This window comes from Enoplosus armatus, chromosome 19 (genome assembly GCF_043641665.1).
Source record: "Enoplosus armatus isolate fEnoArm2 chromosome 19, fEnoArm2.hap1, whole genome shotgun sequence".
NCBI lineage: Eukaryota > Metazoa > Chordata > Actinopteri > Centrarchiformes > Enoplosidae > Enoplosus > Enoplosus armatus.
In genome coordinates this window covers 8116546-8134562 of record NC_092198.1, presented here as the reverse complement: position 1 = coordinate 8134562, position 18017 = coordinate 8116546, and the positions used below count along the sequence as shown (strand labels likewise).

Genomic DNA, 18017 nt, shown 5'->3' with positions numbered 1-18017 from the left:
AAAGGAGACTAAACCTGCTGTAACATTAGAACGGAAATCCCCTTGATACAGTGCATGCTCTTGCATTTCTGTGCTATTAAGACTTAATTAGTCAAAAAAAAGATGTGGCGAAAGAATGATGAGGAAAGTCTTCCAAAACAAGGGCACTGTGCTTTTTCCTCATCCCTCTAAAGAGGTTTTAAGACATGGTTTTATGGATAATCTCAGAATTACAATCAAAATTGGATTCAGAATAGATCATGGTGTGGTTTAATGTTAGCATCACTTTTGGGTTAGGTCTAAAACCGGATTAGGTTTACATTGGGTTTAGATTTGAATATTTAAGGCCAAGGACTGAAAGTAGTCAGTGAAGATCCTTTCAAGTAGTACTACAGCACGTCTATTAATGTCTCCATGCGTTTATGTGTCTATTTGTGCGTGTGTGTGTGTGTCTGCTTAGTGTACCTTCCAAGCAGCACCCTGTGGTCCTCTCCTCTTCTGTTGTCCTGGTGTGCCTCATTAAAGCCCAGTTACAGGACACCTCCTCCTCCTCATACCCGCAGCAGATGGACAGACGCAGGGTGATAATATTCCTGGGAGTTTGGAAGGGCGTCACTGTTTATATAACCCAGAGAATCTTATTAAAAAGCCGCCCTCCTTCCGTCCTGAACTCGGGGTTAATTAGCTCACTTCCTAGTTGCCGGTATGCATGGAGGCCTCTGAATGGTCACAGTGGTTGTTATGGACGACCAAGCTTGTCTTATCTCCTGTTGCCTGTTGGGATTCTGCTGAGGAGCTGAGACTGAGAAGGACACAGTGTTTATGTAGTCTGGAAAACACATGCACACACTCTGCAGCACATGGACACAGACATAGTATGCTTTTACACAGAAACCTACAGGCACAAGTCACCAACACTCACACACTGAGTAACAAGCTTTGTTTGAAAATGTGTTGTCACTGGTCACACTCAAAGCAAAATAGTGGCAGCAGACGGAAGCTTGAGTGGATTTTTCAGTCAAATTAAAGTGAGGATGTATAATACAAATATGCCCACAAACATGTACATGCATGTGCACATACTGTCTACTTTCACTTGTTTAGTTATGATATAAGTGCTCTTGCATTGCCAGAAAAAAAGTCCACTCTATCTTAGTCCATAATGACCAAGATCAAAGCAAATTTGCATGACTCGCGAGTGTCGTCCTCAGAAATGAATCTGTATGATTTCAGTGTTTCTCAGGCTTCAAGGGGTGACCAGTGATTCAGTCATGGAAGTGCTCAAATGTTCCTCTTAGGATTATTTCAAAGACATGTTACCTAGGAGATGATAGGAAGTAGGTCATCAAGGCTTTCCCCGCATCCCCCTGCCCCTGCATGTGACATACATACCATACATATACACTCTCCCACATAGATACAGTACATACATGCCCACAGACGCTGCCAAACACACTCTCTGTAGCTTCACATGTGGCCTGCTTTCTTGTAATGCAGCACATAGTCGCTCATCCCCTGTTATTCTTTGTCTCCATCATTATTTGTCAGTCTTTGCTACATTACAAAGACTGTGGGTTATATAAATAATAAAGCAAGACAAGACAAGGACAAGTGACGGCTTTTAAGGCAAACAAAATGCAAACACAACCTGCAACTAAGAACTGGATAAAAGGAATGATCAGAGACCTACTGAGGGTGATGGAAAAGCTAACAAAATAAAGACAATGAAGTGATGCATGAATGACAGTCATTTCCAAATACATGACATACACAGACTTAAAAGTTTAAGATGTAAAAAATAAAAACGAAAAACACAATTTTAGGTTGACCAATGACAAATCAAAAGACACACAACTCCACTCCAGCAAAGTACAATAATAGCCACATTTATTGTAATTACAGGCAAATTCCCTTTACACTATATTTTTTTTTTATCAACTTCATGTTTTATCCTTTATGTCATACATACATTTACATTTCCAGAGTGCATACACATAAGTTGATGAGAATGGGGGGGGGGGGGGGTTCAAGACAAAAAAGAAGAAGAAGGATGTCTCGCATTTTTTATGAGACACATGTCAAATACTGCTCATCACAAGCATTACTCAGTAGTGGTACTGTACTTAAAAGTGCACACGGTCTATTCAATATCAGACAGCTTCATATTATATAATATTAATGGCAATTTAAACAATGATGCATTTCACACATTCAACATCAAACAAGGCAAACCTATTCAAAGGCACAGGACTCTCACATCAATATCATCTTTTTAAAAAGTATTTTGTACTTACATGTCAGGTAATCCTTCACTTTTTTTTCAGCTGAAATATGATTTGATATCAAATGACCCGTGAGTTAAATGGCACTGGACAACTAGGAAGTCAAAAACACTTCCTTGTGGTTACTAAATGGGAACAGCTTCTTAGTTAAAGAGGAAATAGTCCAGTTGTTCATTAGATCATGTTAACGCTGGTGTTTTATTGATATGAACGGAGCGTTTGGGGTCTGTTTAAACATAACTGAACTATTTCCCCTCTTCAAACTACAGCTACCACTTTTGGGTGAATATTGAGAGTAACGCCACATATATGGGCGACATGTTTCCTGTGGTCCCAGGCATCTGCTCTGTGTACTTGGGAACTGAACTGTACACACATTCCCCAGTAGGTACACAGTGAGCCAGTTAAGAGGAAGGCCACTTCTATAAAACTACAGCAGGATCCTCTTCTTCAGTTTGAATATCCTGGTGTGACTGTTTTAGTTAGGTAAAGAATACAATGTGCACCCTGTTAACTCCAACCAGCTACTGTTGGATCTAAGAAAAGGGTGTGTTGTTACTTATTTTAGTCCTGTTCGCTTATGCCACACTGGGTCCCACACTGTTTTGCAGGTTTAGTTTAAATGTTTCAGAGAAAATAGATTTACATTTAATAAACATCTCTGCTACAGAGCTACTGTAACATTTACAGTTGTTCAAATACATGCAGATACTGTACAACACACTTTCCCTTCACTTCCTCTCTTGGCAGAAATGCCCACAAACAATGCAAACTTGTTAAAAAACTAGCCCAAAAAAAAAAAAGACAGAGCACTGCATAATATTACCATGCCAAATATCATACAAACCAAATAATGGTTAAAAAATTATGGGTTTTAAAACAAAGTAGCAGCAACACATAGGCTTAGTTCTGTGAGAACAAAATCGAGAACCAGCAAGCCACCAGTGCCTCTGGGTTAAAGTAAAAGAGTTACATAGTTACGTTGTGAGCCTTCAGTGCAAATATGTAAGGGTGAAATCTAAATCTTATGAAGATGGAAGCTCTAAAGGCTGAATATGCAGTGGTTTCTTTACAGTACAAGTTGACTCCACTTAAATGACAATGTCCACTGTAAGTGAATTCAAAACCTTGGCACCACACACCTCACTGACCGCCACTACTGTCAACATCATGATAATAAAAAATAAGAAAAAGAAACTACTCTCTCTGTGCAATAGTTCAAGTAAGTTATTTCCTGCAAATAGTTAGTGCTTTTTAACACATCCTGTGGCCGTACCGAAAGAGACGACAACATAAAGATAACATATATATACACAAAAAGTTACTATTTATATGAAATGGTTTTCCAGACAAGACTGCACTCTAAGCAGAGAGGACCTCTACTCACCAATTCAGGCTCAGATTTGATCTAATCCTCCCATTGGTTAGAATTAGGACCAAAGTTGGGGCAGTCTCATCCTAGATCTGTGGTCACAAACACATCCACCAATCAGTGTCCCAGTGTGAAGCAAAGCGTCATGGTTAAAACTCTAAAGGGGCGTGTCGTAGACCCGTTCCGACGAACCCTCCTCCGTGTCGTCCTCGGACTGCGACGCCTTGTGGTTGAGCCTCTCTGTTGTTGAGGAGGCAACAAGGTTTCCATGGACACCATCGTCGCTAACCTTGGCCTTGCTGCTGTCCTGGACAAACTCCTGGATCTCCACGGGTAGCCGGCGAAATTTGTCCTGGTACTCCTGGTCCAGATCGCTCTGCAGCTGCGGAGGAAGAACATACACGTCAGCCAGGAATTCCTACATGAGGAAAAAAGATGCAATTAGAAGATGACAACATGGTCACACAAGTAATTCTTTCCCCAATTTCACAAGCTACAGTTCTGCTGATGTTCCCTTGGGTAAGACTATCTCCCATTTCAGTTGAGCTGCTCAACAGCCAACAGCAGAAGAACCAGCCGTAAAAACCAAAACAATGAGCTGAAAGATGCTAAAATGCTCAAGAGAGCTGAAGGAAACTGCAGAGTTGCATAATAACTCTCTGTGGGTTCGTCACTATGATCGACCCCTTTCATATTACATGTAGTCATATGACCCATGTGAATTTAAAAATATTGATTACAACAGCTTTCAAGGTTTCCAACAATCACTGTGTACATTGTTTTGCATGTGTTAGTTTCTCTCATGACTGTCATTTAAAGATTATTTTCATAGGAATTCTTCTTATTTATTACAATAGAGATTGAAAAGAAAGATAGGAGAGAAGAGTGATGGATAAGCGATGGCCTTTGAACCCTGACATTCAGCGCTGAATAGGTACCTTGGTCTGCTGAGGTAGACCAGGATACCCACTGTATCCATGTGCTACACTCCCTCCCCTCACTGAGAAATAGACAGGAGAAGCTGTTTTCTCCCAGGCATAGACGCCCCCAATGATTACAGATGACAAGATTGTATTCATTTCATTGTGAGCCAATAATTGCTGTAATGCTGATTTCTCTGTTTAACTACCCGGCTAGCTCCCATGGGAGAGCAGTAATTAAAAGAAAAGCTGCTAAGATGAATGGTGTCAGAGTCTCACAGCTCAATACTGTCACGTCAGCATTATGAGCGATTGAAAAATACCTGCGAGTTCTGAGAGGACTTATCTGGGATCCATATTTTGTCTGAGAGGCCTTCGGTAATCGAATATGACTCATACCCAACTTCTGACTCAAAAGTGACCAAAAATATCGTTTTAGAAAATGCATCATGGAAAACAAATTATCCTGGATGAATTCGTCTACATCCAGCTGACAATTAATTAATACAGCGGCCATTAAATTCACAGCTGGCAGAGAGAAGCCCTGAATCGTTCAAGACATATTCACAAGAATATTCAAGAACGAGTGAGAGGAGAGGAGAAGAGATAGGATGAAGGTCAAGGACTGCCGTCCTCGACTGCTCTCTTGACTTTCCAATATTCTGCCCTCCCCACTTCAGTTTATGAGATGGCACATCCATTTAATTTAAGAGCACTGCATAGCAAGTAGGACACATCGGATTGTTACAAAGTACTTCAAAGCTCTAATACATTGCTATGCTGCAAATTAGATTCATGTTGGACCGTGTAGACTATGATGTAAGTATGTATGGGTATAGGCCAGGCATCAAACCTCCGCAGCTTTTGAGTACTGCCCTAAATGTGTCCATAGTATCTGGGAAATGTCAAGAATCAAAATTTGTAAGATTGGGTTGTAAGGTTGTAAGAACCTTAGGATGATATGGGAAAAAGACCCGGGTTGTACACGTTGAAACATGGGATTCTTTCCAACAATGTGGAATACATCAGAGAAGCCGGAGGCAAATTCATTCAATATAAAATACTTCATAGGTATTATTACACCCCAACAAGACTCAATAATATGTCTAATTAAAAACAGTTTATGCTGGAAATGTAAAACAGAATGTGGTACTTATATGCACACATTATGGGAATGTCCTATGGTTTTCCCCTTATGGAGGTTCCCCTGCGCTCGGTTGATTCTAAGATGTTGGAAAGAGCCTCAAACTCTACTCCTACACTGAAAATGTGGACAGAACAAATGATGGGATTAGTTGCGTGTGAAAAGATGATGGGAAGACTGAACCGGAAAATTATATGACTAAAGAACAATGGGACAGCTTTGGTGGATACATGTCTGGAGGAAGCAACCTAACCTTGTCAAGAATCTGATGGTCTGATATGTAATTATTGCCATGTATTAATGTCCACCGCATTATTGTAACCAAATAATTGCCTTTCCTTTATTGATGTCTTTTTGCTTTTTTTCCTTTTCTTTTCCTTTTTTTCGTTAATGGACATTTGTGTTATAAAACTGAATAAAACATCAAATTACAAAAAAAAGAATACAACTTTGGCATAGCACATTTGCTCATTATTTGATCAGATACTTCCTGATCTAAAAATGGTTAAAAACATGCCCATAATACCAAAACCAAAGTTATTGAAAAAGTGTTGTTTTAGTATCAGATTGAACTTCAGGTAAAAGACTGAAGTCTACCGCTGTGCCCTGTCAAAGCCTGTTGAAGGCTGCAGCAATTATGTTGGAAAAATAACTGTCAAGTATTCAGTAGTTTAATACCTCAGTCTCACAGTATGCTGCCAAGTTGTCTTAATTTAGGGCTATCTAATTTTAGCAAAGCATTTTCACCTTGCATTCATATCTCCATGGAAATTCATGCACAATTCACATCCACAGAAATCCACAGGTTCCTTTTCCATTTGGTCATTTGTATTCACCACTGTTACTTCTCTGTGAAGTAAAATTTCAGTATAAAAGCTCAACTATATTCTGAAAGTGAAAGTGTGTGCACGAACAAGTGAAAATGCCAAACTAGAGTGAAGTGCAGACTCAATCAGCCAGATAACGCAAACAGCTACTGAACTTGATGCTGTCTGGCTTTGTGTGAAATGAAGGAGCTCTTGACTTGTGTCATTCTAATGTTTTGAGTTGTATAGCAGAGCCCGCTAAAGCCCCCAACCAAGCACTGCATCTTAAGGTCACCTTCTCTGGAACATGCCTCTTTCTCTCTCTCTCTTTTTCCATCTTTCTTTCTTTCTCACTCTCTCTGTGGGTCGCACAGAGCGGACATCCAGCACATGACGACCAGATGGCTAAGGATGCACCACATCTCTCTCGCTCTCTCTCTCCCTGCTCTGCACTGCGCATGACCTACTTAGGGGTGGGACAGCCTGTGTGCATGTACATGTGCAGCCTGCCTTTACCCTGCCTGCTGAGGCACAAACACCCTCTGATTAAAGCTGTCATCTTTCTCCCATCTGATGACTTCCTGGCACATGTGAAGGAGGTGGGAGAAGTGTGTGTGTGTGTGTGTGGGGGGGGGGGGCAGGGCAGAGGAGTCAGAGGAGCACCAGGCAGTTCTCAGAAAGACGCATGCATGTGTCTATCTGCGCGCATGTCTATGTCCTCTGCATGCAATCAACAGCTCAGAATTGAACACCAACGGCTGTCTGTCAGTCGGGGTGCTGAGCGATGACGACAGCACTGTGCTTTCACCAAGGGGACAGCTATGAGTTATGAGAAAATCTCAAGGAATGACACAAAGATAGAAAGATTAGAGAACAGACAGCTAGAGCTGCAGTCTTTTGAGAGTTTCCCCCATCTATGGCTTTATGAGCATCTTCCATCTGACAACTGATCAGTTTGGCAGTGAAGAGATTAGAGGACAGGAAACAGAGTGAAGGCGTCAGTGAAACTTATGCCTCAAGCTTCCTGGACCTGGTGGAGCTAAGTTTTGGTTAATTTTTGTCATGCTAAAATGGACTGAGCTGAACTTTGGGACATCAAGCACATCAACATTTTGAACATCCGCCTGTTTACTCTGTGTGTGCATGTTTACTTTTGCTATGTGTGTTGCATGCATACAGTATATGTGTGTGTGTGTGTGTGTGTGTGTGTGTGCGCGCGTGTGTGTGGTCCCGTTTCGGGTTGGACACCAACCAGCAGCAGTTATCCTGCCAGCTTTTAAATCTGTCTCTCATCTCTGAAGACCTGTCATCTGTCAACAAACCACACACACACACACACACACACACACACACACACACATTTCTGCCTTTCTTAAAATACAGCACTCAGTGACCTTCTTCACCAGCTGTCCTCGTTTTGAGAAGCTATCAAGGGAAGCAGAGGAGGCCTCCATAGAGCCAAATTAATTCTTTGCTTTGAGCCGTGACATAACGCCTGCTGCAGCACCACAGAGAAACCACTGCAGCGCATCTACAGTATGGAGATACGTTAACTGTATTGTACAATCACAGTGAGGAGGTCTAACGGAAATATGTGCTTGCCTTGAATGTGTGTTTTAGCTAACTGATACTCCAATTCAAACCATTTCAATGAATCTGAACATAGCCTATGACATGGATTCAAAAGCAGCAAAGCAGACCTTGAGATATACTGGATATCCAAACACTGCCCAATTAGACTAAACCCAAGATCCCATGTCCAAGAGATGAGACAGAGTCAACACCCTGTCAGCATTACAGGCTTTTAGAAGTAAAAGGAGCTTCGCTGCGCAATGCATGTAAGTTGTGCGTGTGAGAGTGCCATTCCTTAATTTACATTCTTTCCACTATAGCGGTCATACATATGAAAATGAACTACGGCAGCCCAAAGCAAGAGAATCAACACAGGTAATGAAAGAGAGAGGAAGAAGCACTCAGAATAGGTTGCATGCTCCTTTTCCATCTACTATCTCTCTTTCTGTGTGTGTGTGTGTGTGTGTGTGTGTGTGTGTGTGTGTGTGTTGGTGCCCTTTTCCTCAAATAATTCATACGTTGCTTTGCAGGAGTTTTTCCATAGATTCCTCTCTTCAGGTCCAGGAATTAAAGAAAAGCACTCCTGCATACCTCCACCATGCATGTACAGTAATGTGAGTGTTTCCCCTAAAAGGATTGGTTCAGGAGAGGTTAGCTGTGAAATGTGCTTGGTGGTGTCTTGATATTTTTTAATTCAGATGTGGATGTTAACTGACAGATGAACATTTGTATATCACTGTGAAATGAAATGTGATAACTTTGTGTAATTACTGTGGACAAACAAGAGTGATTGTTTGTTTTTAGTGTTTTATCATTTTCGTTGCAATCATTGCAATCATTTTTTTGGCCACACCTGCCTATTTACACATCCAGCAGACACAGAGCAGTATCATTCATTTGGAGATGTGTTTCCAGCAACCTTGGTCTCCACCAACTCCAGAGTGAAATATCTGGCTCTTTAGGTGCTGAATACTCTATACATACTCGCTATTTTCACCAGCTGGTTGCTAACTTGTCTGTCTGTGGTGCACACAGTGGGTTTATCAGAGCTTTTATGCTTAAAAACAGCTGCCTGCTGCTGGAAACGAGGTTGATAGTAGCAGTGAGAGTGAACCACAACAGTAAAGGTGTCACAAGGGCCACAAAAACAAAACAATACGCTTCTGTAGAGCTGAGGGAAAATGTGAGCATTCCCTGTGGGTTTGATCCATTGTTAATATGTAAATATTGAATCATGCAGCTTTAAACCCTGCTGCTCGCTGTCACTAAGAGAATGTCACCATTTTTTCTAAAACTTTCATTTCAGTGAAGAGGGTCAACACATCATTTATCTTCTTTTATTTCTCTTGTATCTGCTAACACAGCACCCTAACGCTGTAAAGCAGTTCAGCAAATTTCTTGGAAAATGTAATTTGGTGGCACAAAATCTAACATGTAGTGTTCAGACTAGTAGAGGCTGAAAATCTTCTTCAGCAGTCTTATTTATTTATGCCAATTATACTAATCTTTGAAAAATAATCCAGTAATTATTTTTGTTTTTGTAGAATGCTACATACTCAAATGACTCCAACAAACTTTGTTACAAAGACCAAACTGTGCTTATGTAGTCCAAAATGTACTAGCAACCATACTGCACTTTAACACTTCCATCTGTGACACTCTTTTCTTCTCACATTCAACCATCCTCTCCCTCTTTATTTACTGTCTATAAATAATCAGGTGCCACAGTCGTATTACAAGGTGGCTCATGCTGAAGCCAGAAACCTCAGAACCATCCTGTAGATTCCAGCAGGAGTTCAGCAGTGAATGTTCCTTAGACAGAGCATAACCCTGGAGAGCTTCATTAGCACATGTGGGCATACATAATGAACACTCGTGCACTGATCTAAAATAGCAGCTAGCATAATAGAGCAGAAGAGTAACCAAGCGTGCAACATGTACGCGCAGTCACACGTACACAATGGATTTTACTTCACTGTCTCTGGTTTGCACTCAGTGCTCCCTGTGGGTATTGTGTGTGTGCGTGTGCGTGTGTGTGTGTGTGTGTATGGGCACAAGTGCATTATTGATGCAAACCCGCCAGCCAGGGATGATGCAGATCAAAGTCTGTGATGAGGGAACATAGTGGCCACCCCTATATCACCCAGTGAGAGGGAGAGACAAAGGGAGAGAGACAGGTTGGCCACATACTTGCTCTCTTCCTCTTTAACTCCGGACCTCCATGTCTCCTCCAACCTGTTTGCTCCCCCGCTCATTATCTCCCCCCGCTCCCTCCCTCCTCCTGCTCCTCCAGTAACCATCCCAGGGATTGCGTCATGAGGACTCAGTTCCAAATTAACAGATTGCAGAGAGTCATGAAGGGTAGAGGAGGATATGAGAGGTGGGGAGGGGAGGGAGAGTGGGGGACCCGAGTTTCCATGACGACCGCACAGGACTCCTGCTTGACGAAACGAGCGTGTGTGTGTGTGCATACATGTGTGGTTCTGCGTGTTGGTTCAAGGCTTGCACAGTGGGGAGACACCATTTGATTTTTTTTCCTTTTTCATTTAAGTAAGAAAGAATGAGCTTGTCTCCTACGAACATTCACATATATTCACACCATACACACACATACACCAACGCACTCTGTTGTGAAACATATTGCCTTGTCACTATTTCATACTCTTTTTCACAGCCAAAAAAGGTGTGTGTGAGGGGATGACTAGTACAGAGGAATTACAACATGGCCTGGTAAGTCTTTAGTCTAGTCCAATCATAAAAGGCTGATATGGATGTCCATTTTATCTGTGGCATTAAAAGTGGCCTCTGACCACATTTGAGATGGTGTAAGAAAAAAGCCATAACAGGTTAGATGTACAAAGCTTAAAGGCATACCATACTAGCTCCTATATCAGACAGAAATCCTAAAAAGATGCTGTGAGTCCAATTTCATAAAAATATGGATTTGTTAAGAAAAGGCCCTTCTTTGAATCAAACTGATTTTTTCACTCATCTCATTTAGCTCACTCACTCTGTTTGGTCAGGACATGCTAGTTAAGTCACATTCAACATATTTAATCAAATAGCTAAATCTCAGCTAAACATTCAGCTGCATGATTCAGTCTCAAAATCTACATTTTAGAAGAGCAGTACATGTGGGTCTTAAACTTACTTTGACAATTGATGAAAAGATAATCGCAATCAACATGAGGTGTGAATAATTTACAGTGGACATATGGTAACGTGAACTCGACCAGGTGGCAGATGAAAAGAAGCAACAAGCCAGGATATATGGTCTTGAGGTGTACCGCAACAGTATTCGCCATCGTGCTGGGCACTGCTGACTCCTGGGGGGCGTTTTGATTGGATCATTAACAGGACAGTGACACCTGAGTGCACATGCTGGGAGTGACGACAAACCTTGCTATGTCTCTCTTTTTATCTCCACCCTTCTGGATCAATACGTGATCCTAAAAGCATCACAAGCTAAGACTTCATTACTAACAAAAGGTTCTTAACAACGCCAACGTCAGAGCTTAGACTAACATATCTGACACACTTTACATCCCTTTAGCTTCACATTGTTTGGAAATGATACCTAAGGCATAAGGCTTGGTATATCACATGCATGTGTACATACATGTACAAACACACACAGCTACCGTTGTAGTGGGCTGCTCAGCTCTCAGGATCTCCACCACGGATAGTTATAGATGTCCATTAGTAGCTGCTCTGAGCCCAAAGGAGAAACTGGGTCAGAACTGTGTGAGAGAGAAAGTATGTTGTATCTTCCTCTCTCTGATTCATAAAGACTAACACACACACACCAAATGTAGAGACACACAAAATGTTTCAATTTTTTTTTTTATTAGCCCTGCCCTGGTTATCTATGCCCTCATCCATTTGCCCCCGTTGAAGCTCTCTACATCCTGTCTTTCAATCCTTATGCTTTCTATGTTTATGTGTCTGTCTAGCCAAGAACTAAATGACTAGTAAAGGGGTTTCCTGTGAGCTAAACAGCCAACAGAGGTTGTCAACAACATCTCCATTTGCCTCAAATATAGTTTTGGGGAGTTTTAAACATGATGAATGGACCGCATTTACAAGGAGCATTAATTACCAGCGCCAAGTGCTTTACAATGGTTCATATTTATCACACACCCATACACACACACACACACACACACACACACTCACAGATGGTATCAGAGCTGCCATGTGAGGCCGATGACCTGCTCACTGGGAGCAGTTTTGGGTTCAGTGTTTTGCTCAAGGACATTTCCACATGCTATTAGGCAGAGCTGGAAAACAGACTTAACACAGCTGTATGTAATCGTATGCTGCTGGGGTGTTGTGCAAAGCATGTATGTAAAGAACTGGGCTCACATTAGCTCTTTAAGGCTGAACTGACTGGGACATGTTACGAGAGTCATACTGTATTTGATGATCAAATAACATTACATACAACATGTTATGATATTGGTGAACTTAACAGTAATAGCAGCAGTTACGTTGCTGGAAGTAAATAGATATTTTAAGGTAAATCTGTCAATTTTCAGTCAAATTGTAAGTCCTGGCTGTCTAAGTCCCCTCAGGTGCTTTTAAAAGAAAAGGGCATCCGAGTACCTGATGGGGTTAAACAGAGTGCAAAATAAGTGAAACATGAAACCAGAGCAGCCAAACACTGGTACAATGAAAAACTATGACAGGCTGTTAGGGATCGTCATATCCTCTGTATCTACAGTTTGAAAACTATTGACAAAAACAGACAGTCATGACAGTGTGAACAATGCCAGGTCGCTTTACATCTTTTTGTCACAGGTTTTCACATTAACACCATGTAACCACGGAAATGCATCCTTAACTTTGGTTTCTAGTCTAGCCTTGTGGGTAGCATCCTGAGTCTTTTAACAAACATAACCCTGGGCTCTGCTAGCTGTCTCCAGAGTTGTGTCCTCTGACATCTCTTGCATACAGATGACTTGTAGTTGCATGAGAACAGATATCGCAGAGATGGTTGATTAGTATGTAATGGCCCTCTTCAGGCGAATTCAATTTGCCATGGTCCGGATGTCGATTTAGAGAAGTGATTGTGACAGCGGGTTAGGTGGGTAGATAGATATTCAGTTGGACTTTTGTGGGAAACGACGACTGCTAATCTGATTGGAGCACTGAAGTGATCAGCAAAAGGAAACAGCAGCATCTCTTTCTCTCATCTGAGGAAACCTCCTTAATTCAACATTAATTAGAGCCTGCTGATCCTGTCTCATACAGCTCATATTGAGTCAGTACTTGTGAAATCATTGTAATTCTGATGTTATTGACAGGAACCGCTCTAGCAATTATTAAAGGATGATGAGGGTCACCACAGGGCCACAATAGAAGGAGCGCAGTTCAATCACCCGAGTGATTTACACAAGAAGACAGTTTCTTAGAAAAATGTGGAACACCTACTGTGTGTGAGATGTTGGGCTGGATGTCTATACTGCACCTCCCACACTCAACTGCAAGTGGTTTCAAAGGAACAAGGAGCTGTCACTTTGAGAGTGGGTGGTTATGGAGCTGTCTCCAACAGAACACTTCTGATTTATGGCTGTCTCTAAAAAAACAAACACTACCTCATGAATAGATATGGTAAATCTACACTATGCTCTTCATTTGGCAACACGAGTAAAAGAAATGAAAGGAGGATCACATCGGAGTGTCTCCTTGGCAAGCAGAGCTAATCTTGATTATACTGGCAGTGTGCCGTAATATGGTTTGTACTGCATTTGATAAAGAATCGTTGAGAGAGATCAAGAAGAGAGGAGAAAATTGCAGCAAGATAAAACGACTGTTACTACCTTTGTGTTTAGTGAATGGATGTACTAGTACCACATGATATTATGTTAGTGCCATGATCATGGCAAACTACATGTCCGTCATTAGTATAATGCTTACAAATGAGCATTGTTACAACTATCTACTGATAGGGTCCACAGATCCTTGTGCAAAACTGTGTGTTACTGTAGTGGCTGAGATATTTATGCTTTTAGTAGAATATACTGATTCTACTGATTTGATATACCTTATTGATAACCCAAAATGGTGACGCTCTTTCCCCATTACTCTCTGGTTGGTATCTTGGATCTTGCTCAAGGACACGTCGATACATGGGATTTAATCCGAGCACTTCGACTGGGGTGTGATCTCACTATAAACAGGCCAATCTGCCGCCACTTGGTGTTATGGTGTTATGCTGACATGCTATGCAGACTACACCTAAATATACAGTAATACAGCCACATTGTCTTTGTCTTGCAAACATATTTGCAATAATTCATAGTGTTCTGCATTGTAGTAATGCTTGGCGGGTCTCAGCCATTACAGATATACAATGCACATTCACTTGTTGCCAGTCAGCGACCCAGGCATATAAAAGCTTGTATATTAATACTGCCACACCAATGCTGTGTTAATACTGAACACTGGGATGCAACGATGGTCTTACCATGCTCTTCAGCTGCACAATCGTCCTACAATGACACAATGACAAGGGTGGGAACTGTGCAACTCATATGGGAAAAGCAGTCATGTGGAAACTACCATAAGCATACTGAAGCATCCACTTCATGATAAACCCATGTTTATGTAGCATATAGCAGAGTGGCATGGTGGTATTACGTCCTCCAGGTGCTCTACTCCAGGAAGCCCATTAATAATGACGGCCAAGGTCAGATGCAGTCACAGCAAGGGAGCTCTATGTTACAAGGCAGTTAACCAGTTTTCACTAATACACAACCAAACAACTCTGTGTGATACTGTATGCAACCACATTTGTACAGCAGGCATCAGTATTTAAACCCGGGGTGACATATTCTGATATCAGCAGAAAGATTTAAGGGGAAAAAACGAAGCTATTGTTTGTATTGAGAGGTCATCTTACAATTTTCCAGTCCCACTAAACCTGGGCCAGGTCGCCCCCCAGTGGTGCAAATGAACAGCCAGTGTTAAGTTAGATATAGTTTGGTTCAAGGACATTTAACCAAAGTTACATCTATGTTGTCCATCCATGATGTACAGAGCAAAATACTGACCCCAGATCTGTGTAAAATCTATGTATTTACTTTGTGTGGCCCCATATTAATCAACAAAAAAAAAAAAAATTCATTTTTATGTTTTTTTCTCATGCAAGGACTCAAAGACATGCTGGGCCCCTGGCTGTGCACCCTGGAGACCCTGATGGTGGATCCTGCCATGCAACAGACCAGTAACTTAAAAAAAGCGCTGGTGAGCATGTGATGGAATTAATGAAAAATATCAGTATCACAAATCAAAAGTTCACTCACATTTGAGTTTTGTTTAACATTTTCTCAATTGATGTCTTACCTTTGGCCTTTCATCTAAGATTTGCTGGCGGATGTCCTTGTGCTTCTCCAGTAGTCTCTCATGTCTTTTACTCTGTGCGTCTTCCAGCTATACACAAACACACACACACACACACACACACACACACACAAATACAGATACTATAAGGTCTTTTCATGTCATCAATAATATTACTGTACCCACAAATGTTTAGTACTGTATGTAGTGGTTGAATTAAGTTGCATGACTTCAACCGCAGTATGGCATTATTTGTACATTATATGGCATGATCATTAGGGACTGTACATATCAGAACATAGCCATATCCTTTCTTACCCTTTTGATATACTGCACCACCTCGTTGACAAACGATCTGTTGATCTCTAGCTTCTCTCTGTTGGGAGAATTGTATCAGCAGTCAAAACAAGCAGCCAGTCTCCACAGAGCCAAATCTTTAGTATTTAGTGACATCTAGTGGTCATACAAATATACCAACTATAAGAACCTACAAGGCCTCCTTACTGTGAAGCAGTGGTAGAATGTAACTAAGTACATTTACTCAAGTACGATACTTAAGTACAATGTTGAGGTACTTGTACTTTACTTGAGTATTTCCATTTTAAGCTACTTCTTTCAAACCACAACACTTCAGAGGGAAATATTGTACTTTTTACTTGTAACAGAGTTACACTTCTTCCGCGACTGCTGTTAGTTATTAATGTTCAGAAACATATACTTACTCTTCTGTCACATTCTTGTCTTTAGATTTGGCTTCATTGATCTTCTCTTGCCTTTTCTTGTCCATTTTCTTCTTAAGATCCTTCTTTTCTCTATAGATGGTGAGATGAAGAAAGAGGAAGATACAGAGAGAGTGAAAACGCGGGATCCCTTGGTGTTTGTGTGAATGTGTGTGCATGCTGTATGCTGAACACAGTCTTACTTCTCACAGATGTCTCTCAGCTTTTTGAGCTGAGCACTCTGGCACTCCTCTGCTATAGTGGTCAGCTTCTCAACCAGCTGGAGAGAGGGACGAAGAGAAAGTCAGCATTTGATACTAAGAACAAAACAGAGTAAAATGAGTGAGACAGGAAACATCTGCTTTTAATTCTTGATTATGTTTCCAGCTACATTTGTTGAGATTTTATCACAATTAAACTACATTCAAATCAGGGAGATAACACAATCTCCATTATGCTTGTTGTCTTTTGCTTGAATAAACCTTCCTGACACCTCAGCTGTGTTCACTGTGCAGGTGTACTGGAGCAGAAGTCATTTATTTTTCCACACCATACAACAGAACATGTGCACAGGAGGGGCGGGGGGGCATTCACTTATTCATTTGTTTGATATGATTAGTCTTTGTTAACCTCTCTGAGCTTTGGGACAACAGGAGACAGTCAGCGCTTTGTCTAATCTAACACAAGTCAGGGCAAGCTTCTGTTTGTGTGTGGCATATGTGTGTCTGTTTATCCCCCTGCTACACGCAGTATGAACTTGTTTATATTATGTATGTTTGTATCTACTGCTTGTGTAGGAACACGGACTACCCCGACTGGCATCATACACTCTGGGAGAGTACATATAAGGAAATTACTTACACAAATGTTTCTATATTGTAATCAATGTCCCTCAACAAGAGCTTAAAGACGGCACACAAAAGACAAGTATGAAATTAGCTACAAGTGTGGTGGCCATAAAGAGGCAGCAAACAGATGTAAAGACAGGACAGGAAATCTGTCATGTGGACTGCATATTATGTGCAGTATATAGCTAACAGTTATTATATAATATTCTATGGACATTTGGGGAAAACGTCTGTTTTGGCTGGAACAGATATGGCTCAAATCTTAATGTCTATTCTCACAGTTTTGCCAATTATTAGCCCATTTCACTACAAAATGCAAAAGTGTTTTAAGGCTCTAAAGGGAACTGGAGCCTTGCATGTGCATGCAAATCAAAGGGATTTGGGTGTTGACAAGACAAGAAGTGTAGATATGGTATCTCTTGAAAGTGAGACAGATTTGTTGCAATCCTGTTACATCCTATTTACTTAACCATTAGCCAATGCTGCTGCCCTCCCACCTATATATGTGTGTAGATGTTGTGTGTGTTTGTGAGCACCTGTTTGATGTGTTCTCGTTTCTGGTACTTTTCGCTGTAGTACTGCTCCTGGCGGAGTGTGAGGAGCTGCTGCTGCTGCTGCTCCTTCAGCTCCGCGAGCCTCTGGCTGCACTCCTGATCAAGCTCACACAGCTCCTGGTCCAGGGTTGACAGAGAGTGTTCGGACCGACTGGAGAAACACACATAGCCACAAACATCAGCTGAAAATGAAGACACCTCTTTCTTTTTCTGTACAGTGGCCCTAACTCATTCTACAGTATAATTGGACATTGTGAATGGATGCATATAATATGCATCTTTATATGAGATAAAACTTCTAGAATTAGGGCATTAGTAACACACATATTTACATGGATGCCTTCATGACAGCATGTCTACTGGTCATCAACTTTTTCAGGGAATGGTGCTATGAACATTGATGTTAATGTTCGAAGTTATTTCAAACATAAGGAGGAGCAATTATCTTGTACCTTGAAGAAACTTGGTTGAAAAGTG

The 18017-nt window shown here is 41.2% G+C and overlaps 1 protein-coding gene across 1 annotated transcript in view; it reads right to left on the bottom strand.

The window, feature by feature from the left end:
- Positions 1–3790: 3790 nt before the first annotated feature.
- plcb1l (phospholipase C beta 1-like) overlaps positions 3791–18017 on the bottom strand; it is a 96372-nt gene continuing 82145 nt past the window's right edge. The window contains exons 28-33 of the mRNA XM_070926091.1: positions 17523–17691; positions 16342–16418; positions 16142–16231; positions 15738–15795; positions 15423–15509; positions 3791–4015 (exon numbers count right to left, since the gene is read on the bottom strand). Of these exons, the coding sequence (XP_070782192.1) occupies positions 3791–4015; positions 15423–15509; positions 15738–15795; positions 16142–16231; positions 16342–16418; positions 17523–17691 (706 nt within the window). The remainder of the gene's footprint in view (positions 4016–15422; positions 15510–15737; positions 15796–16141; positions 16232–16341; positions 16419–17522; positions 17692–18017) is intronic.